This window comes from Carettochelys insculpta, chromosome 2 (genome assembly GCF_033958435.1).
Source record: "Carettochelys insculpta isolate YL-2023 chromosome 2, ASM3395843v1, whole genome shotgun sequence".
NCBI lineage: Eukaryota > Metazoa > Chordata > Testudines > Carettochelyidae > Carettochelys > Carettochelys insculpta.
Window position 1 is genome coordinate 178,122,949 of NC_134138.1, and position 24,438 is coordinate 178,147,386.

Here is a 24,438-nt window from a genome sequence, read left to right on the forward strand (position 1 = left end):
CCTGCAAAATCAACAGAAATGCTGGAGAAATGGAAATGTCCCTCAGAGCCTGGCAGCAGCATGGCACGGGGGGTGGTGTCATGAAAAATGAAAATAAATATTTGTTGGAAAGGGACAGGTGGGGGTGGGGAGGAGCCTAGAACTTGCAAACCACGCTGTGGGGTGGGGAATGGAATGCCTGCTGGCTGCTGCAGGCTGGTGTAAAGGGGCAGAAAGCATGTTAAAAAAACAAACAAACCAGATGTGAATTCCCATGCTGCCTCAGGTGGCGAAAGACGACATCACCCTCCTAAAACTAACAGATATGGAGAAAGAACGTCTACTCCTGCTGTGTGACCAAAAGCCTGGAAAATTTGCTAAAATGGTGTGCAGTGCCCTGACACCAGATCATTATCTGGTTGCCTGGAGCGGCAAGGTGTGCTACTGTGGAAGCTGCAACAAGTCAGGCCTGCCCAAGAATCTTATGAAAAAAAATACAAGAGTGCCTGGATGAGATCTCCGAAAAGGAGAAGCACTCCATCCCCAGAAACATTAACACACTGTTCTGTGGAGCAGAGAAGCACAGCTAGGAAACCTGTACCTGTGCAAAACCCTACAGCTATACCCACCCCCAAACTGATTCTAGCATGCAGAATAGAGACTCACCTAAACCACTTGATCCAGAGGGCTCAGAGACTGGTGTGGAGGTAACTGGCATGAAAGGGACTGACATGGAGGGTCACGGTGTGGAGGGGACCACCATGGAGGGTACTGGTTCCAGGTCGATGGTGAAGAGCTCCAGGCTGCCCAGAACAACTTCCTCTGTCCCCTGCTCATTGGTCCTTTCCTCCTCTTCATTGCTCTCTTCCTCTGGGCCATGCTGCTTCGCTGTTCTCACCCTGGAATCCATACCAGGGCCTCCACAATTATCATAATTCAGTCCAGACTCCATAAGCATGTGGAGATGTTGATAATAGCGTCAGGTCCGTGGAGCCATCCCTGACCGCTGGTTGGCTTTCTGGACTTTTTGATAGGCCTGATGGAGTACTTTAACCTTCACCCAGCACTGCACAGAGTCCCAGGAGTAGCCTTGGACTGCCAGCTCATGCACCATCTGATCATAGACTGCCATGTTTCTCTTGGCCACCCGAAGTCTCTTCACCACTGATTGGTTTCCCCAAATGGCAATGAGATCCAGAATCTCCTGGTGGGTCCAAGCTGGGGCTCTCCTGCAAGCCTGAGAAGTGCTAGCCAGATCACTACCCTGAGTGCTCATGATTGCAGTGCAAGGCTACCGATAATTGCTACCGATGTGGTACGATGCGATGGGCAAAGGGATTTTTTTCATAACGAATGCCCTTTTTATTTGCAGGTTTGGGCTGCTAAATTCTAATTCAAATTTTAATTCAAATTCAATCCAAACTTTGCAGGCTTAGTTTGATCTTCTTCCTGAACACCAGACAGCAAGGTCACCATGTAGCTTTGTGGGATACCTAATGGGACACTTCTGGAGGCTAACAAATTCGAATTAAGGACATGGTGCTTCCACACTAGCCTTTATACGAGATTCTGAATTCAAGATAGACACTATATCCCTCCTAGAATGTTGATATTCTGTAATCAGCATTATGGCTCAATAGATTGCGTTAACAATATTACATATGAAGACGGTCATGTTTTAATATCGAGTTAAAGCCTTGAAATTCAAATTTATCTTGAAGATGCGGCCTTAGGGTCTCACTCTTATTCAAAGAGCCAGACACTGAAAATTGTTAAAGAAATTATAATAATCAATAAAAAGGATTTTTAAATGGGGCTGAAATTTGATTAAAATTAACTGACTCTCAGAGATGTTGTAGCCATGTTCATGCATTGTTGAGATTTACTGGATTACTTTATGTAACTACATTATTTCAGTTTCTGATTAGCAGTCACATCGTCTAGAAAGTATAGTTCTAGAGTTCCTGTCAATCAGATGTTGGTCCTATAGTGGTCCTATCACCACTATAGATGAGCAATATTCACAAAGGTTTACCTGGAATGTTTTATTGCATACGCTGATATTAGGAAAAACCAGACCACAAACTCTGCTATAGGATTTATAATTTCCACATATCCATATGGCACTGGCAGATACCTATACAAAGATGAGGTGTTCTGAAGCAATATTTCATTTCTATCTCCATTAGTTTGTATTTCTTTATAGTACACAGCCAGATTGACACTGAAATCAACATATGCTTATACACAGGGCTCACAGGGCTTTTATTTTATTTTATTTTTTTGGGGTGGAATGCACTGGAACGGAGTTCTGGCACCTTTTTACCATTAGAACATGAGAAAAAATTTCACTGCCAGTTCTACAGCATTCTACAGCAATGGGGAAATTGGGACAGGAGCCCCTGCCAGTCCTGCAGCAGTGGGGAAATCGGGGCAGGAAACCCACACCTCCCCACAGCAGTGCAGGACCACAGCATTAACATTGAATACCCTAACCCTTATGAGGAATCATCAGACTTGAGTACCAGATTTTTTTTTTCTAGAAGAAAAGCACTGGGTATACGTAATCTATAACAACATATTGGATATTAGTTTTAAAAAATATTTTTAGTACCACATCCTTGCTATCTAATAGTAATTCATATTATAATCCATTGCAAGGCCAGGAGCATTTACCAACACTCCCAGGCTGCCAAGACAAATTAGCCCTGAGTAATAACTCCTGTTCACAGTCCTGTGCTAATATCCTAATGTACAACTGTACCATCTGGATTATAACAACACAGTTTATTAATGAGAAGTAAAGGAGGTATATGAGAATCTGAGCTGTCACTCATACAGTACATTTATAGAATCATAGAATCATAGAAGAGTAGGACTGGAAGGGACCTCGAGAGGCCATCGAGTCCAGCCCCCTGCCCTCATGGCAGGACCAAGCACTTTCTAGACCATCCCTGAAAGCCATCTATCTAACCTCATCTTAAATATCTCCAGTGATGGAGATTCTACCACATCCCTTGGCAATTCATTCCAGTGTTTGATCACCCTGAAAGTTAGGAACTTTCTCCTAATGTCCAACCTGAACCTCCCCTGCTGCAATTTAAGTCCATTTCCTCTTGTTCTATCCTCAGAGGCACGGAAGAACAAGTTCCCTCCCTCTGCCTTATGATACCCTTTTAGATACCTGAAAACTGCTATCATGTCCCCCCTCAATCTTCTCTTTTCCAAACTCAACAAACCCAATTCTTTCAGCCTTTCTTCATAGGTCATGTTCTCTAGACCTTTGATCATTCTCGTTGCTCTCCTCTGGACCCTCTCCAATTTCTCCACATCCTTCCTGAACTGCGGTGCCCAGAACTGGACACAATACTCCAGCTGAGGCCTAACCAGTGCAGAGTAGAGCGGAAGAATGACTTCTCGTGTTTTGTTCACAACACACCTGTTAATGCATCCTAGAATCATGTTTGCTTTTTTTGCAACAGCATCACACTGTTGACTCATATTTAGCTTGTGGTCCACTATAACCCCCAGATCCCTTTCTGCTGTACTCATTCCTAGGCAGTCCTTTCCCATTCTGTATGTGTGACACTGATTGTTTCTTCCTAAGTGGAGCACTTTGCATTTGTCCTTATTAAACTTCATCCTGTTTACCTCAGCCCATTTCTCCAGTTTATCCAGATCCTTTTGAATTATGACCCTATCCTCCAAAGAAGTTGCAATCCCTCCCAGCTTGGTATCATCTGCAAACTTAATAAGTGTACTTTCTATGTCAATATCTAAATCGTTAATGAAGATATTGAACAGAACCAGTCCTAAAACAGACCCCTGCGTAACCCCACTAGTTATACTTTTCCAGCAGGACTGAAAACCATTAATAATTATCACTGACAACAACGTGACTTACATTGCAAGTGTGTCAATAGATGAAGCTGCTGTTCAGGGAAGAAAATTTCCTGTCTATAATATTTTAAATCTGATTACTTGAACTGTTATTTTAGCACATTTCCTCCACTACATCAACAAGCACCTCTTTTCTGCATTCTTAGCCTTATTAGAGGTAGGGGTGTGTGTGTGTGTGTGTGTGTGTGTGTGTGTAGTCTATTATACGTACACATACACCACAGTATCCCTAGCATGAAAGTTAAGGTTTCTTAGGGTATGTCTTCACTAAACGGAAGATTGATCTAATCACAGTTAATCCTCCGGGGTTCGATTTCGTACGCCTAGTAGGGATTCATGAAATTGAACTATGTGGGGTCAACAGTCAACCCCTGAACTCTTCACTATTGTGAGGAGTAAGTGAGGTTGATGGGATCCTTTCTCAAGCTGACCTCCCTTTTTGAGGCCTATTAGGTAAGTCGATTGTAGATAAGTTGATTCTAGCTACGCAGTTGCTGTAGGTAAACTGTGTATATGCAACTGACTTTAAAGTCTGGTGTTGACCTGGCCTCAGTGTTGGAGTTTCACCACAAAAGGGAACTTGAAAAACAGTAAAATGCAAGTCAGAGGAAATAGGAAGAATATCTACTAAAAAGCTGGCAGGTTTTTTTTGTCAATTTCAATTGTAATATCCCAATGAGTGGGCTTTTGCAGTTCTATTTTTGTGCTCTCAGAAATAAGGAATTTAAAATGAAGTGGGCATCTATAAAAAGTATGAAGTTTTTAGAACTTGGGACTTCAATAAAAATTGCTTTCAGGTTGATTGACAAACAAAAATTCAGAACATTCCTCATCTTCTGTCTTATAGCCCTTATTTAAAAATGGACTCTTCCTTACAATACAATCCGGCTAACAATAAAAAAAAGCCACTTTGAGATATTTTCAACCAAACGTCTGAAATCTACAGCAAGAATAATTCATTTTGGCAGCTAATGTTTTTGCCCAACAGGGGTCCTCACTCAAGTGTGGCCAGGAAAACAATTTCCATGTTGATGAAGATTGAAGCCTAGATGTGCTAAACAAGTGAAAAACAAAACAGAACAGGAAGACATCAACATCACAGCCATACAGGCATCTATCCTTTCAAGAGAAACAAAAGTACAAAATACAGAATAGCCATAGTACTTGGATCTTCTAAAAATATTCACACTTAACTGTGTTCTATCTGACAGAATGTTTGAATAGAACAACAGGTTGAGCCTTTCTAGTCCAGCATTCCCAGGACCTGACTGGTGCCAAACCAGAGAATTTATTTGCCCATAGGAAGTCACTATTATCTAGCAGCATTACTAACACTTCCACTGCTCACTGGGGTCTTATAAGATATTTACTGATAAATTAGAGCTACATAACAGCACAGAACACTGAGAGCCAGGACAGATGCTTTTAATCAAATTTTCTGGGTCCACAGGAAACTTGGTCACACCCATGATAAGACACTAACTAAAATCAGGATGGATTGCCAGATTAGAGAGTGATGGGCTACAGAGGCTCAACCTGTACTTGTAACCCCTGTGGCACGGCCAGGCTGAAGGGCCCCTCAGAGGAAGCCCAGACAAGCAGAAGCATCTGCAGGGCAATCACAGGCAGCTGGGTGGGAGATGGCTCAGCCTAATTAAAGCCAGCTGGCTCCAATGACTGGGCCAATAAGAGGCCTTTAAAACCCTTCACAGCGAGTGAGCGAGCGACACACACACACACGCACACGCACACGCACGTGCGCGCGCGCACGAAGACAGGAGCAGAGAGAGAACAGGTTTGAGAGGAGCAGAGGAGAGCAGCAGGAACACCGGAGATCTCAGAGGGAGAGCAGGAGCTTCTACAAGATCAAGAGTGAAGGCCCATGACTGCTATGGCCTGGAGAAGGTACCGGGGAAATCGTCTGGGGAAGTGGCCCAGGGAGGAGAGCTGCTGTGCCAAGAGCTAAGGGAGTCAGCTCCTCCCACTGACAGCTGCACAGGGTCCCTGGGCTGGAACCCGGCACAAGCGGGTGGGGGCTGAGTTCCCCCCAGACCACCCCTTGCCCCAGTGAGGACAACAGGGCCCTTAAGGACTCCTGATGGACTGACCAGAGGATAGATGCCCAGGAGTAGGACTGACTTTGTCACAACCCTTATTTTCAGATATTTGTAACAGAGCCTTAAAAATCCATAAGATCTGAAGGTTGGCATGTCACTTCTCAGTCAGCCCTGAAATACATTTCTTTTTGTATTCCAGTGATTAATTTTTTTATCCTGTTTAAAGCACAATTCAACAGGCGCTGGAAATCACAAACTGATGAGGTACATGTGTAATCTACATCATGTTTGAATTGGCAATGTCTATTGCTGAAAAAAGCAGCAGAATGTAATCAGTTTTCTCTGTTTGCAGATGGGTTCTGAGTACTTCATAGTTGTAATACTATTTGGGACAGGAGGATCTTTAAAAACAGTCTGGTACGCATGAAAACTTGCATAGAATTTTACAAAACTTCATTTGATTTCCTTTCTCCCAATGTTTTTCTATTACTGGATTATTTTTCTTTCCTCTACTGTACAATAAAAAGACCCAATTCTGATTCCACAATCGTTTCATCCCAGTGTAATTTCCACTGATTCCAGAGAGTTGTTATTTATTTACACTAGTAAATGAGATCACTGTCAATGGATAAACCAAGGTGTAGATGCACCAGTAGGGGACAAAAATCAACCTTCCTAACCCAAAGTCTCAGCTACAGGTCTCCTCACATCCTTCTCTTCAGGGGTTAGGCTTATTCTCAAACACAGCATACTCAAAAACCAAAAAACATCAGCTCTGATTACAATGTATTAGACCACCATGGCCTTTTCAGCTCAGTCACGCAGGAAGATGGAGCACATCCCTCTTCCCTGTGATAGTTTCTTTGACACTGGCTTCCTGCAATACAATAGAATCCAGTTAAGACATAAGACAGGAAGGAACCCAGTAACCTTTATGCCAGAGTGTCTTTACAGCTGGTCATCTAGTCCACTAAGCACACATGAGCTGTGTCTACATGTGCATTCCTTATTCGAAAGAGGAATACAAATGAGGGAAACTGGAAATGCAAATGTGGTGCTGATTTACATATCTCACACTCCATTTGTGTAATCTCTTTTCAGAAGATATTCTTTTGAAAGAAAAAAAGCAGGGTAGATGTGCCTCTTTCGAAAATAAAACCCACCTTTGAAAGAAACCTTATTCCGAAAAAATATAGTTCCTAGCCAAAGGGAGCTGCCGGGGCAACGCTCAGGGCAGGATCAGTGTATGCAGACTCCCTGATGCCCTGGTACCTAGTGGCTGCAGGCAGTCAGGACATGCTTTTCGGGGATGCAGGCAGTCAAATCAAGCCCTGATACACTATGGACCAGACTTTTAATGAATGTCGACTGGAGCCAGTCCCTATGTGGGCAAACTAATATGCTAATAAGGAAAATGAGACTGTCTAAAAGTCCAAAAAGCATCCATTTATTCCCTGCCACACTTTATTTTTTTCTCAGAATATCTACTGCACTTTGAAATTCTGTTAAGCTACGTATACACTAGAGCGCTCTTTGGAAAGGGCAACTTTTGAAAAAGAGTGATTGAAAGATGCCCTTTGAAGGGAAGAGTCTACACACGGGCCAGGGTTGGTGCCATTGATGAATGTCATCAAAAAGGCCACATGCCACGTCAAAAGGGGCCATCCAGGATGTCAAAAGAGAGCTTTCACACAGACACACACACGCACCCTCTTTCGAAAGAACGGGGCAGGAAATGCTGCGGATGGCGTCGTGGGGCAGCCAAGCCCTTCTGGGGCTGCAGCAAGCTGCTCCTTTAAAGGGCCCCTCCACATCACCCTTGGCCTGCACAGCACTAGGCCTGTGGAGCTGTTACAAACCCCACAGACACAGTGCCCGCAGGAACAGACATGGAGTAACAGCAGCTCGACACCCTGCTGGCTGCCACCACTGGAGTGGCACTGTGCTGGCCTCAGCACTGGTGGCCACCCTGAAGCTCCTAGCAGGGTCCTCCCCAGACCAAGGGGGTCCTCCAGGCCTGCCCCCACTGGCACTCCTCCAGCTCTGGAATTACCCCACAAGGTCCGAGTGGTGGGAGAGACTGGTCATGGGGGAGTGGGATGATAACCGCTGGCTCTGGAATTTCTGGATGTGGTGGCAGACCTTGCTGGAGCTCTGCCAGTAGTAGTCCCTGGGCCTAAGACACTACGACACCTGCATGCAGCGTACCCTCCCTGTGGAGAAGAAGGTCATGATAGCTCTCTGGAAGCTGGCCACTCCAGACAGCTACTGCTCCATGGGACACTAATTTGGTGTGGGCAAGACCACAGTTGGGGCCATTGTGATGGAGGTAAGGAGGCCTGGGCACGCATCTACCAGGGGTGGGAGGCCCAGAGGGGCCAGGATGGGGCCTGGAGTTGGGCCAAGGTGGGGTCAGGGTCACCCCACACACCTTCACAAGTGACTGTCCCCCCCGCCAGTGGTCTGCATTCTTAATGCCATGCTCCTCCAGAGGGTCGTCCACATCGGGAACCTGGACGTGGCCATCATGGGCTTTGCCACACTGGGGTTCCGAAGTTGATTCAGGGCTCTCAGCCGGACCCACATACCTGTCTGTGCTCCGGAACATGGCAGAGGACAATTCATAAACAAGAAGGGCTACATGCCGTGGTCCTGCAGGCCATGGTGGACAGCAGGGACCAGTTCCAGGACATCTGTGTGGGCTGGTGTAGCCAGACATGAACCCCCCCATTTGGCCTTTTCTTCTTCTCCCCTCCACTGGGAGAGAGAGAGAGAGAAACAAGCAGGGGAGACAGGTAGCTTTTGATGTCCTGGTAACACAGGTGTGCTGTCTCGCTCAGCCTCTCTACTATACACAAAAAACAGACAGTGAATGGGCTAGCTAATGGCCGCCCTTCTGGCTGATCTCGGTGATTGACATGCCTGATCACTTCCCCAGCAAGAACGGGGAACCCCCGCCCATCACCTCCAAAGGTGCCCAATTGTCCACAATTCACAGGTGCAAATTGAGCCTTGCACCTTCCCTGGGAAACCTGGGTTCAAAACACATTCCTCCCGATTGGCCACTTGAGACCAGGAAGAAGCCTCCGTGACAAAAGGGGTATAAAGGGGTTTGGCAGCCCACCCCCCTTTGAGTTTCAATCACCTACACCTGCTGGCCAGGTCTGGAATTAACTCCCGAGACTGGGGACGCCTGGTTCGTATCTACTTCTTCCCGAGGGATTGAGAGAGATTCTGGGTCACGCTGGATCTAGGAGGCAGGGGTAAGAATTACACCTGTATTACACTTCTTTCCTATAGGAATTGAGGGAAAGACTCTGGTTCCACCAGGTCTAAGAGGCAGGGGTGAAAATCACACCTATAACTTGCCTTTCTTGTGTACACATTAATTGTATTAGTTTAAGCTAGCTAGTTGGTCTAAAACTTTTCTTAAGTTAAATTGTGTTGTTTCCCCTCTAAAAACCACGACTACTAACTTGTACTTTAATCATTTATCTTAGTTAAATTGTTTCTATCTTTGTATAAATAAAAAGTAACTGTTAAAGCCTCTCTAAGTGTAATTTTCCTCTTGCTGCTGTACCCAAACTAAACACAAACCAAAGAACCCAGCCTGCCCTGGCTGCTTAGCGTAGCTGCTGGTGTGGCATCACTCCCTTTGCCCCACCAGACCCTTAGCTGGCACCTGGGCATCGGCTCACAGCTGTCCTGGCTGTACACATGACATGCGGGTCTTCTGGAACTCAGGCCTGTGCTGCCAGCTGGAGGCAGGGACCTACATCCCCCAAAGGGAGATCTCGCTGGGGAACACTAATGTGCCCCTCTGCCTGGTGGTTGATGTGAAATACCAGTTCCAGCCCTGGCTCATGTGGCCCCATACCCCATGCCACGCCCCCGCCAGCCAGAAGCGCTTCAACAGCCAGCTCAACCATGCCTGCCAGGTGGTTGAGCACCCCTTAGGCCACTTGAAGGGGCATTAGTGCTGTCTCTTCACTCTCCTGGATGTGGGCATCCTGCTGCACACTCCACAATATCATGGAAAGCAAGGGAGAGGCTTTGTGCAGGAGTGGGTGGTCAAGGCCGGCACAGGCTACCCCAGCCAGGGTACCCGCTTCAACCAGGGGCCCCAGTGAGTGCTGCCATGGCCACCCCCAGCAGGCCTCTCGCACTGCCCCCACCCTCCCTTACACTGCCTCCTCACCGAGCACACTCTGCACAGAGTTTTTGAAAGAATAAACGGGTGTATTCTTAATTACAAAAACTGCGTGGGTAATACTTCTTGCTAAACAAAACAGAAAGTCCAACTATTTACAGAAGTGGGGGCTAACTATTTACACGGGGGTGGGGGACCCAGGTGGCCCACCCGGTGGGCCATCACTCAGCAGCAGGAGTGGAGGGCCGTGACCCAAGCCCACCCTGGGTCCCCCACCATCATCCAGGATCCTCGGTGGGGCTGGGAGTAGGTGGGGAGTACAGGGAGGTAGAGACGGGGCACAACCTTGGGCCAGCGGGTGGGGCCATGGGGGGAGAGACAGCAGGGAGGACAGCAGGTGGGTGGGGGAGGGGGCAGCCAGGCCTGGAGCTCCTGGTAGGTGACCACCATGTCCCTGAAGGTGGTCAGGAACTACCCCCAGCCGCCCAGCACCAAGCGGCTCCCCCTCCTCAAAGTGGAGCCGGCACTCGACCAGCTCCATCTGGTGCTGGATGTAGGCAGTGACTTGGGGGTTCTCCGCTGGTTGGGTCCACTTTGACTGGGCTCGTCCTGGCGCTGGTGGTGGCTCCTGCCAGTTGCTGTCCCTCACCTCCTGGGGGCTTTCTGGGACCATGGATGGGGCAAGGTTCTCCCAGCCCTTGGATGGTGCAGCTGTGGAAAACAGGGGGGAAGAGAGGAACAGGCCATGAATACCAACCCCTGCCCCATGGCCCACATCCCCTGTTCATGGGTGTGGTGGCCCTGTGGGTATCCCCTTTGTGCAGTCCGCCTGCCTCCCCTTCCCCCTGGGGGCAAGGCATGGAGCTGTCCACGGGATGGGGGGGGCTGATGGGCATTGGTGGTCATGCTGCTATCCCGGGGCTGGGGCCTGGCTAGGCCCTGATGTGCTGGGGTCTACCAGGGGTGTGAGGGGCCCCCAGTCATGTATGGTTCCCCCACCCCATGATCCGGGGTGTGTGCCCTGTTGTGTACGTACCTGAGCGTCCTCCGCCAAGGTTGGGGGATGGCCATCTGGCTGATGCCAGGCTGGAGATATGGGAGGGGAGCTCAGTAACCAGGTCCCCCTCCTTGCTGGACCAGTCTCCAGCTGAGGCTGGCTCCGTCTCCAGCCCTGGTGGTGCAGGGCTGGCCAACAGTCTCAGCTCCTGCTCCTCTCCTGGCTGGGGCTCCTCGGCTGAGGGGTCCAGGAGGGCTGGCTGGGAGGAGGTGTCCCAGGGGCCCAGGATGGTCCTGAGTTCCCTGTGATAAGGGCAGCAAGCAGGGGCAGCCCTCTACAGGCTGGTTGAGTCCCGAGCCTGGGCACAATCCTGCCACTGCTCCTTAACCTTACTCCTGACCTGGTCAGGAGTGCAGGCAGGGTGACCCCAGGCAGTCAGACCCTCGGCCAGCTGGGTGAAGGTGTACATGTTCTGCCACTTGCTCCACCTTAACCCAGAGCGCCGCCGCCTCCTCCTCCTCCTCCCAGAGCCCCAGCAGGTCCTAGAGTTTGTGCTTGGTCCAGGAAGGGGTGTGCTTTTCCTCCTCCGGCTGAACACTTAGGAGCCCTGGACATGCTCGGAGAGGGGGGCCTGTGGCACCTTACCTGCTCAGGTACTGGCCGTGGCCATCTGGCAGCTGCTCGGGGCACCACCGAGGCGTGCAGGGGCAGCAGGTGTGATGACTGCTGCCTACATGCTCTCAGCTTCCTGCAATGGGGTTTCCTGGTCCATGCAGCTTTAAGAGCCACTGCACACACAGACCATAGAGCTCAGCAGGAGCTGAGCAGGACGGCTGAATCTTACAGCTGATTGACACCATGGTGGACCCTGCTCTTTCAAAAAAGCGGGACATGGAGCGTCTGCACACACCCTTTTTCTAAAAAAGACGTTGAAGGAGAGGCCTCTTCCTATTTTCTGTTTGGAAGAGCGGTTTCAATTCTTGCGGCACTTAACATCAATTTAATCTTTGAAAGAGTGTGCGGCATGTGCAGTCGCGTCACGCGCCATGTCGAAGAGGGGTCTGCTCTTTCGAAAGAACAGGCTAGTGTTGACGCAGCTTTAGAATATTTCATGAAAAGAATGAGACAAAGCATTGCTTTCCCAAAAGCTGTGCAGGTGTACCCTGCTCTGTCAAAGCAAAATTAAATAAGCATCAGGAGTTTCACAGCAGATGAACAATTAGAAGGGTGGTTTGTTTAAGTTGCTGATTTTAATCGTGATTTAAATCAGCAGGAAACCTTGATTTAAATAATTGATTTTATTAATGTTTTGCACCTGTATATTTTAGTGGTTTTCTTTAAAAAGGTTGGTTTTAATTGATTAGTAGCCACTGAATCATATTGGCTTGCAGCTAAATATCAGCTGCATACTAAAGAGGGCTCTTTGATAACCAGGAGAACATGCTCTATCTATAAACACTGAAGGAAATCTACAAGTCAGTTTACATTTATTCAAATACTTAATTTTATACTTTATTAAGTTGGAAAATGGAGAATAATAATTTACCTACTGTTTTAAAAATCGTGATTTGTGTTAAGCTCTATTTGGACAAAGATTCAAATTCAATTGAAAATTCATACACTTTTTTATTTTAAATGTGTTGGATACATAACTAATTTATTCATGTTTTGCAATTTAAATTCACTGATTTATTAAACAAATGATGCATTACTTGCAGTTAATTAATTGAACTGATTATGTCTGCTTCCTCTGTCCTTCAAGATTTTCTACATAGAAGATCTCGCACTTAATATTTATTCGTAGACTAGAAAAGTAAAATAAGCTTTTGTGCTCTTTTAGCTCCCAATGGTAATGTGGCACTTCAGACTATGCTAATAAGGCATGTCCATGAATATGCAGCACCTCATTAGCATAATGGCAACAGTGTGTGCTTCGAAACTGCCAGTTTTGAAATGCATGCAGCCCATGTAGCCGGGGGCTTTTCGAAATGGCCCCCTGATTTTGAAAGCCCCTTCTTCCCATCTGCTTGGTAATAAGGGGCTTTTGAAATCAGGGCAGTCATTTCGAAAGGCCCCCATCTACATGGGCAGTGTGTGTTTTGAAACCAGCAGTTTTGAAGCGTGCGTGGCTGCCATTGTGCTAATGAGGCATTGCATATTTATGGTAGCACCTCATTAGAATATTCCAAAGTGCCATATTACCATAGTCCCTCCAAAAGGAGGGGCTAGTGTGACTACATCCAATGTGTTTCTTAACTTTGAATGAACTAGTCATTGAACTGAACTAGTTAAATAAACTGAAATGAAAATGCAGCAGAGACCACTGGTGTTAAACACTAGCTTACAACGTGCACCACCTTTGATTTTAGATCTTTAACCAGTGACTCCTAATACATCAGTGGTTTGTCTTTCATTAAAACTTGACAGCAAATTATTTTTGTATTTTAATTAAATGATTTTAATAGATCATAATATGTTTAGGGCTTAACATATATTGCACATTTTAAATAATTTTTAAAAAAATACACCTTTATTTAATTTGAATAAAAAACATTTTCTTTTTGTAAAAAAGAGTATGATTTTTATTCACGCTGCCAATTGAGCTAAATGAATGCAAGAAGCCACAGTCATTTCCAACAGGAGCCAAGACAGCTGATTTATGCTGGGCATTGCTCCCTTTCCCTATTTCCATAGGAAACAGGAAGAAGGGAAATGTTTTTAAGCAGATAACAATCAAAATGAACATGAACATCAAAGCTATGTCTACACAGGGATGCTACATCGAAATAGCTTATTTTGATGTAGCGAAATCGAAATAAGCTATTTCGATGAATAGCGTCTACACGTCCTCCAGGGCTGGTGCCGTCGACGTTCAATGTCGACGTTGGGCAGCACTACATCAAAGAAGGCGCTGCAGGGGAGCGTTTACACGCCAAAGCGGCACATGTTGAAATAAGGGTGCCAGGAACAGCTGCAGACAGAGTCACAGGGTGGACTAGCACTTCCGGGGCAACAGCAAGCCGCTCCCTTAAAGGGCCCCTCCCAGACACACTTGCACTAAACAGCACAAGATCCACAGAGCCGACAACTGGTTGCAGATCCTGTGCATGCAGCATGGATCCCCAGCTGCAGCAGCAGCAGCCAGAAGCCCTGGGCTAAGGGCTGCTGCACACGCTGACCATAGAGCCCCGCAGGGGCTGAAAAGAGCTTCTCTCAACCCCTCAGCCGATGGCCGCCATGGCGGACCCCGCTATTTCGATGTTGCGGGACGCGGATCGCCTACACGTGCTCTGCTTCGACATTCAGCGTCGAAGTAGGGCGCTATTCCCATCTCCTGTTGGGGATAGCGACTTCGACGTCTCGCCGCCTTACGTCGATTTCAACTTCAAAATAGCGCTCACCACGTATAGACGTGGTGGGCACTATTTCGAAGTTGGCACGGCTACTTCGAAGTAGCCGGCTCTTGTAGATGCGGCTCAAAAGACCTAGGTTCACAGTAAGCCTTTGCCTCAAATAAAAAATTGCTTTGTTTGTGCCAGAACCTGTGATATTCTAGCAAAGCTTTTCTATTTGATACACGTATATGCAAGGGGATGTGCACCCATTGTCTTCCTCTTAGAAACTAAGTGCTCTCATAGGCCGTTTCTACACATGCCACTAAATGGCCCAAAATATGCTAATGAGGTGTGGATGCAAATTCCCTTGCCTCATGAGCATAAGGTCACGTGATCTGGAGTCCAGAAGACTTTCTTCCAGACTCCAAAACAATGTGTAGAAGTGCGGCCTCCAGGGGGTCTTCTGGAAGGAAGTCCTCCTTCCGGAGGCCCGTTCTTCCCGAAAATTTTCAGGAAGAAGGGGCCTCCGGAAGAAGGACTTCCTTCCAGAAGACCCCCCAGCGGGCTGCACTTCTACATGTTGTTTTGGAGTCTGGAAGACATTCTTCCGGACTCCAAATCACGTGACCTTATCCTAATGAGGCATGGGGAATTTGCATCCTCACCTCATTAGCATATTTCAGGCCGTTTATTAGCATGCCACTTTTGGAGAAAGTGGCATGTGTAGAAACGGCCATAAGCTGTGTCTACACTTGCATTCCTCTTTCAAAAGAGGCATGCAAATGAGGGAAATCAAAAATGCAAATGAGATGCAGATTTACATATCTGTGCCTCATTTGCATATTCTTTCAGAAGAGCTTCTTTTGAAAGAAGAAAAGCTGTGCAGACATTGCTCTTTCAAAAGTAAACACCATCTTTGAAAGAACCCTTCTTCCCTTTTTTATGGGAAGAAGGCTGTTTAGCAGACAGTGTTTGCTTTCAAAAGAGCGGCTTCTATACTGATTTTCTTCTTTCAAAAGATATGCAAATGAGGCTCCAGATATGTAAATCTGCACCTCACTTGCATTTTTGATTCCCCTCATTTGCATGCCTCTTTCGAAAGAGGACTGCAAGTGTAGACACAGCCATACATAGCAAAGTTCCCAAAAGGCCACCATCCATAACGTTCTGGATCTCAAGATTCAATTTTTTCACCTTGGAGATGAAAGTGCTTGTTTCTCTAAGGTGCCAACACACTAATTTAGTTCCTTTAAATCATCTGTATTTTTTTGCTCTTTTGGCCTTACGTTAACTGTTTCTTTCATTCAGCTTAGAAAACAAGAGCAAATCTTTATGGCTTGTTCACAATTACATGTTTTGAATGAAATGAACTGGTATGGACCCAGTGTTCAAGAAGTAGAATTCCACAGATGCCCATTATTTCTTGTTAGTTTCTTAAAAAATGAACCTGAAAATCTATGTACCTGTACAAATTATTTACTAAATTATATTAAAAGCTATTATGACCAGTGCCCACGAGACGCTTGCAATATATTGTACCTTCTCAAACTCAACCCATCCTTCAGGAAAACCCTGGAGAATTTTATAATATGTGTAGTAACCCAACCACGTTGGCTCTGTTGGACGAACAAAGATATTTATTTTATTTTTAAACTTATTAAAATTTTGGATTTCTATCAAAGTCACCCACGGACAAGTTAGAAAAAACAAAAACTATGTAATGAAACAGAACTCCACTCTTCAGACTTCCCTCTGAATTTCACAAACATCTTCCTTTTCCTCACCAGAACTACTGTATTAAGCCCTACACAATGGAGTCTCCTTTAAGCTTTGCAAATAATTCTGCTGCCAGAAAGATTCTGAGTGCAATTTCCTTGGGACATCTATATTTTTCAGATTCCCCGCAGTAATAGGAATAGAATTTTAAAAGTTTGAAACAAAGATAACTGTTTCAGAGAAAAAAATACAAAAGTGTTTCAATAAATCAGAATAAATGATATTCTCCTTGTTCTGACACTACCTTCACTGGCTACATCTCTATTAACAACAGATAAGAAGGGTTATGCAGACACCTATGACATTTTACATTGTGTGCTTTCAGAATCTGCAGTTTTAAACTTTCTAGGTGTTGCCAGTGGCTACTCTCTTACCTGTCAATAATGGCACACATATCAATGCTGACATTGGCAAAGCTTCCCAATTTGCCTTGTTCCACTGCATGCAAATCAACCAGTTGATCATCCACATGAATAAGCTGCATGCATCCTTGGAATGAGAGCTGGAGCAGAGCGTGATCAGCGTCATTTGTTTGTGTAAGGAACCCTGTGGAACAGAGGAAGCAAGAGGATTGTTAACTTCAGCAGATGACACAAAGCAGCACTTCTGTCACCAAAGACACCCTGTACTGGAAATGGGGGAAGAAAGACTACATTCAAGAGATGTTATTTAACTAAGTTGTAACTGTGCTAACTCCATGGGGCACCCCCACAACAGTCCACACAAAGTCTTTGAGGTTGCAGTGGTTGCTTTCTGAAAGCAATTCCTTTTTTCATCAAAATGGAGCCTACTTGCCAGTCTCTGATTCAGTTTTTCATGGCCAAATTAATCCTTTGATTATAACAATAGGATATGGAGGAGGCAACTGCTCATGATTACAGCAGCACTTATTTCATGGTGGGAAAAGATAATTATTACAGGACAACTTTGTATTTCATAAACACACTTTAACAGTGAGAATCAAGCAAACAATACTTCCTTTAAAATACTAGAAATAATTCAATATGCTCTTGAAGAAAAAAGATCCAGACCTTCAGTTTATGTTGATCAGTATTCTACTTTCTTCAAAGGAGCTGTGCTTATTTACACCAGCTGAGGATTTGGTCCCACATTGTTTTCTCCCCCCCCCCACCCACACATACTGCTTAATGACCACTTCAGAAAGCCCAAGAGCAGTCCAAATCAGTACAATCAAGTTGCCATCCTCCCTTGTTTCTCTCCTCCTCCCCACCCCACTCATGCAGAAAATTGAAACAATGTCAGAAAGTTTCAGTTCTATAATTTCCATTTAAAAAATACATCCCAAACGGTTAATTTAACTGTTGCTTTCTAAAAGTATTATACGTATGCCATATCACAGATATACAGTGATATGGTTAACCCTTGAACAATACCTAGAGAGCATAGATTTATTATTCTATTCACTATCTCTATCAACACTAGAAATATTTGATCATTTAGCCCTTAACCCAGTTCTGTTGTTAAGGGAAAAGAAACAGTATCGATTGCTTTATAAGTATTCTACCAGGTATCTCAAAGCACTATGGATAACTAATCAACCCTCAAATATCCTGATGCAACTATTATAATTAATCCTATTTTACAGATGGTAACACAAGACCAGATAATTAAGAGACTGCTGCAAAGCTGCATAGTAAAACAGTGAAAGGGGAAACAGAACCTTGAACTATTTATTTTTATGTCCAAACTCCCATAGCTTAACATTCCTCCCCCCTTTAACATATGAGTGTAACTGGTGGTATGTTGTCCATTTTGTTTATGGTCAAAATGAAGATAACAAATGTAGTTGTACTCAATAACAGAGAGAAGTGTTGCATACAAGACTAGTCTGCTTACAGTTTTCAGATACTGCTCCCACCACAGCCAGTGATAAAATTTCCAACAGTTAAAATTTTTGGACCAATTCCTATGATGTATCACAGAATCTAAAGACAGAAAAAGGTAATTCATCCCTTCCTCCTTTGGCCATGGAGGCTTGATACTTTTATTTCGTTACTTCGTGCTTTTTCCAGCTGGGTTTGAAATGATGGATGATGTTGAGGAAAACCTTTGGGCTGTTTCATTCTACTTCCCTCTTTATTCATACCATTAAACTATCAGGAAGATGACAATAATGTCTCTTTTTGCAAAGATCCACAATGAAACATGGCAGGTGTGCTGCTGTTTAGATTTGAGTGCACCTGCTTTGTGAGGAGGTTTGTACGCATAGCACTTGTTGCTAGAAATTGAGCACCTATCTTTGACTAAAATGAAAGTATGACCTCATCTACTGATCCTGTAATCAACTCTGCCTCTGGTCTTTCTTCATGGTCCAGTTGGTCTTCATTCCCTTCTCTCCTTTTCCAGGCTGGGTGTTGCAAGGTGGGAAAGGAGAGAAGGAGCCATTGCTTAATGGAGGAGCAGGGGGAAGAAGAGCTGCCTGGAGCCACTGGCCTCTTACTGCTCCCATCTCCCCACCTGTAAGAAATGATTAATCTCCTGAGAGGACAATGGGAGGTGAAGTGTGGAATTCTGCCTGCTTCCTAGAGCAGCTGCCAATGGCTTTTCTGCCTTACGAGGCAGGGTAGCAGCCAGGGGCTAGGGGAGAGCAGAGGGAGAAACCAGCCAATCAAAGGGACTTTTCCTGTGTCTCCTCAGCAGCCTTAGTGGAATTGTATTAGTCAATTATGTTTTGTGGAACAAGGGAAAGGATTTAGCAAAAAGAATGATCATCTGATGAATATTCAAGTACTGACAAAAACAGTCACTTAAATTCTGTCGCACAAAGCCAATCTTTATCCAGGCACACCCAAACTGGCATCATCAGGAGTTTCACTTCAGTAAGGACAAAGTAATGATTGCATTATTAGGCCCAGCAATCTGCTATATGACACAAAGTATTATTCCAAAATCATTTGGAGAGGTTTTAAGGAAGGAAATGCATCATTTAAAAACATTCTTGAACTCAACCCACTCACTCCTCTATTAAAAACAGAAAAAATTGCTAAATTAATAATGAAGTTTTATGTCTGACTAATTTAAATGCCATTGTTATTATGTCTAATACAGTTAAACTTATTTTTACTGAAACACTAAGGCAGAAAAGTATTTTACTACAAGAATTTTTTAGGGTTTGCAGTTAGATTGTTTGGAGTTTCCAGACAAAATCATTGCTGGAGTAGTCCAAAAAGATCAGGTCCAGGTCAGAGAGTTAAAGCCTCATATTGCAGATCCTGCAAACATGTGCATTGCATCACAATAGAATCAGTATAACTGATCCCATAAAACAAGCATTCTTTAGTTACCCAGGACAACAAACTGAACTCAGGCTTGATCAATTTGGAGTTCTGATATTTGCCAAAGTCCTAAAACTATGAATAAAAGAAAATAATTATCTTCTCACTGATACATTGGTATGTTCCACAGGGCTTGCTATATTCAGCTATTCTTCCTCATTATGTAAAATATTTGACTCTTGGACCATCTTTTTTTATTATATGTATAAACAATGCTTAGGACACTAACAGAAATGGACACTAATCCTGCCTGGGGCCTATTGGTGCTATTGCAATGCAAATAAATAACGCAGATGATAAAATTCTGGAAGAAGGCAATTACATACCCAAATCCTTACTCACAAGGGCCTCTCAGTATTTCGTAACGGGCCTGCTTTTCAAACAGCCATATTTGTTGTGCAATTTCCACACATTCCCTTTACGTATTGAGATGCTTGTTGAACGTGATGAGCTTTGTGGGACAGACCCACTTCTTCAGATCAATTTCATTTCCAACACAGACTGACATTTATAAGTACAGAGGACCAAAAAAAAAACCAAAAAACCCTGACATTTATAAGTACTTATAAATGTCAGTCTGTGTTGGAAATTAAATTGATCTGATGAAGTGGGTCTGTCCCATGAAAGCTCATCACTGAATAAATCATTTTGTTAATCTTTAAAGTGCTACATTTTTGCTGCTTTGTTTTGTTGGAGTACAGACTAACACTGCTACCTCTCTGTTACTATACCAGTTGAGTAAAAAGGAGAGTTGGGAACAGTTGATATTTTGACTATAGTATAAAAATACACAAAAGGTGTGGGAGAGGGATAAAACAATTTCATATGAATTTATGTCTCAGTAATTTTATTGGTACTTGCACATTTAAATCTCTTAGGCAACTTTGAAAAATCCAGTTCTTTTGTATAGGGCTTTACTATATTTTCGGAAACGTTTAATGAATCGTGAGTGTTACTGCAACAAAAACAATAAAAACAGTGTTTTTACCTTCTAGATTTCCTGTAGCACAACTTGATTTACTTACTGCACACAATCAAATAAAAACTAACTCAAGTTTCATAAACAGGACTGAGAGCAATGTTGACACTGAGAAAGGCCAAATAATAGATGCCCATGCCGTTTCAAAAATGCTGTATTGATTTTTCTTTTTTTTTGTTGGGAAGAATATATATATATATTTAGACTGCATACAAAACATAATTTGGATAGCCACTGCTTAAAAGAATGTTTATTATGCTCACACACCGACAATCTAATATTCTGTCATTTTGAAGATCTTTCTGTATTTTATTTTTTGTCCTTTGTTCCCCGACACTCGTCTCTTATTATTTGGAAAGTAAATTTCTTACCCTTTTGGGGGAAAAAAAAGACAGCTTTCACTACAAGGGTCAGATAGAAAGCAAACCTGAATTTTTCCCACAGTTCAGGGAAGTCTAGGTAAAGATTTATATTCTGGCTTGTTAGAAATAGCAAATATCTGGATATCTGAATCCATGTCCTATCTTGATGCAAATTTTCAAAACATTTGGGGTTCATTAAAGAGGGTTTAGTTCAGCATTGTTGAGCTAAATGTCACTTTTAGCTGACTGAAGGCTATCAACAGATGGAAAGTGATATCATTGCCATGGTGTCAACAAAAGTTACTCTCTCATCCAGGGCCCCCCATCACTTCACTGATTTTCTAATTTCATAGTCGAGCTGGAATCATTTAAATTAGGATATGTATAAGCCAGGCTATTTATGTCACATACATTTATATTCATGGTATAATAAAGAATAAACAGTTTGGTTCAACATACAATAACAAATGTTTTATGTATTACTTGGAGCTTGGATATGGCCCAGGAATGAAATAAAATATTTTAAACTATGCTCTGAATATATGAGTAGAATTCCTTCTGCATTATTATGTAAAATACATGGCTGGCCTATGAAGAGTAATACAAGTGCTAATTTTGTCAGAGACCACACAAAATTGCCCTTGTGAAAATTTCTCTCCCCAGTAAAGCTCTTGTGAACACTTTGCTGTGGGGTGTTTATTTCTATAATATCTGTTCCTAATTTGTAAACGAACGACAGGCTGATTTCATATGCAGATGGCATTTAGTTTCTATTCTCCTGGAATATATCTTTGAAAAAAAGAAGTCTCCTCCTCAAAAGCAGATATGCTCAGATTCAAAGCTAAACAATTAAGGAGGTTAACAGGCATTGGGTGCTCTTACTAGCACTGATTGGCTCACTTCCCCACAGAAACCACTAGTTGATAAAACAATGTGATTTTTTTCCTCATAGCTGCCAGTGCTCAGGTTTGTTGCTGTTGTTTTTTTGTTTTTGTTTCTTTGCTATTGTTTAGATTTTCACCATGTCCCACCTTAGTATCTTAAAAAAATAGTAAACATGATGAAATTCTGTCAAAAGCTGGAGTTAGCCAGTGAACTCCGGAATGGTGACTGGAAAACAAAGTGTTAGATTATTTGTTATTTTAGACAACCACATATTATTTTGAGTCTAAATGACAGTTAAACCGTATCGGACATATGCAGGTACTATACACAATTAAAATGTTCAATTTTTTGCATGATCATACATGTTTTTTCAGTGTAGCTGTATGTGTGCACACGGTAAAAAAAACAGACGGAGTTCCACAAGATAATAGAAAGTAGAAAGGAAAACAGATTCTGATCTGTCTGGCTCTGGTGCAAATCCTGGCCAAATTCATTGAAATGCAATTGATTTCTACCTGCGTACATGTGAACATAATCAGGTCTTCAGTGTGTCATGTGTTTCAATACCGGAAACTTGGAAAACTATCAATTATAACAGTACTAAAGAAGCTCAGATAAAGGAACTGCAAAAGGACTGCAATGATTGACTTCTCTTTTCCTCTTAGTGCATCTCAGCAGAACAGACATATTCCCTGTAGGAGAGAATTGCAAACACCTTTCTCAACTGAAAGCTTTGACTAGAAAGATATTTTATTATTGGGCATATCCCAAAACAAGGATGCTCATAAACGTCAATAAAGAATGGTGTATAGGCAATGCCCTTTATTGAATGCATAAAAAATTATAAGATTTTACAAAAGTATTGCTTAAAACCAGGCCACACTCAATCACCAAAACAGATGCCTCCCATTTCAGACATGAGAAACTGCAAGGGTTACCTACACAATGCTTGGATGTGGTCCACAGTACGCTAAGTAACATAAAACATACGAATGGCCATACTGGGTCAGACAAAAGGTCCATCAAGCCCAGTATGCTGTCATATGACAGTGACAGAACACATAATTATCAAGTGATCCATTTCCTGCCATTCATTCCCCACTTCTGACAGAGACTAGGACACCATTCATGTCTCTGATGGTTAATAGCCATTGATGGATTTATCCTCCCTGAATTTATCTAGCTCTTTCTTGAACCCTGCGATAGTCTTGTCACAGTCTACCTGAAAACTCTTTGCAAAGAGCTCCACAGTTTATCTGTGCATTTTGTTAAGAAATACTTCCTTACTTCCTCTTACTTTCATTTGGTAATCCTTGTTCTTGTGTTATGAGAAGGTATAAACAGCATTTCATTATTTATTTTCTGTACACCAGTATGATTTTTATAGATCTCAGTCATATCACCCAGTAGTTATCTCTTATCCAGGCTAAAAAGTCCTACATCTTTCCTCATGTGGAAGCCATTCCATATCCCCAATAATTTTGGTGTTCTTTTTCTAACCTTTTCTAATTCCATTATATCTTTTTTTTAGATGAGGGTGACTACATCTGCAAACAACACTCAAGATGTAGGCATACCAGAGATTTATGTGGAGGCAATATGATATTTTCTTATCTATCCCTTTGTTAATTATTGAAAACATTATGGGCTAGGTTTTTTGAGTACAGCTGTATAGTGAGTGGATGTTTTCAGAGAACTATCCACAGTGACTCTAGGGTTTCTTTCTTAACTGGTAACAGATAATTTAGACCTCATCATTTTAGATGTATAATTAAGGTTATATGTTCCATTGTGCACTGCATTGCATTTATCAGCATAATGAATTGTAACCACAAGCCACAAAGGATTTTAAATTGTCATGAAACAGATCACCAGGCCAACCTCCCACCTCTGTCAGGTACATTTTACATCCAATATCCTACTACCAGATTTGAGACACGAAGTCCATCTCTTTCCAATCAAATGCATCGTAAATTTACTCCCCGGAAGAATAACCTGTGCAAATACATAGATGGAAATGCACATTGCAAAAGCTCTGAAAATAATTTGTACCCCATATTTTCCTTCCAACAGAGAAGTGTAAAATTTAGTGCAATGAAAAAACCAAAGACACATAAACTTGTATCAAAGACAGCTTTTCTCCAACTGCTGTACATACGAGTGGATGCAAATATAAGTTCCATACAGTAGGGAAGGAGTCATAATTGTCCTACTCCTGACAAACAATCTCACTTTTTGACTACAGAGTCCAAAGGGCAAACAGTTGCCAAACCTAATTTGCAATTGGTCCAGCAGAATAGGGATAATGGTGCTACAATTTATACACCTCACAGGCACCCAAGGAGTAATAACAGATTAATGTGGACACTAGGAAGTAAGAAAGACAGAAGCCGGTTCCTCTTACACTCTCATAAAAGGCTCGATTCTCCTAAGAGAATAAATTAGGTAGAAATAAGTAATCTCTAACAGATCAAGGAAGATAAAATAAACCAGGATAACTAAGTAATGCTTTATAAACCATTGCAATAATTTGTCTTGTCTAGAAAAAAAATACCCAGAACAGATCAGAGGGGCTGTGGCTAGCCTAGGAACTGACAACTTCTTACAGTGGGCTGCAGAAAGCCTATTTATTACATGTTTTGTTGATGAGTACTGAATCAAACATGGCCACTTCATCTTCTTAAAGAAATAGTACTGATAAGGTCAGAGACTAGCCTGCTGA

The 24,438-nt window shown here is 43.3% G+C and overlaps 1 protein-coding gene across 1 annotated transcript in view; it reads right to left on the reverse strand.

The window, feature by feature from the left end:
* The window catches only part of CNTNAP2 (contactin associated protein 2), a 1,212,102-nt gene that overhangs the window by 615,456 nt on the left and 572,208 nt on the right, over positions 1 to 24,438 (reverse strand). Inside the window, exon 10 of the mRNA XM_074985481.1 lies at positions 16,569 to 16,740. Within this exon, the coding sequence (XP_074841582.1) occupies positions 16,569 to 16,740 (172 nt within the window). The remainder of the gene's footprint in view (positions 1 to 16,568; positions 16,741 to 24,438) is intronic.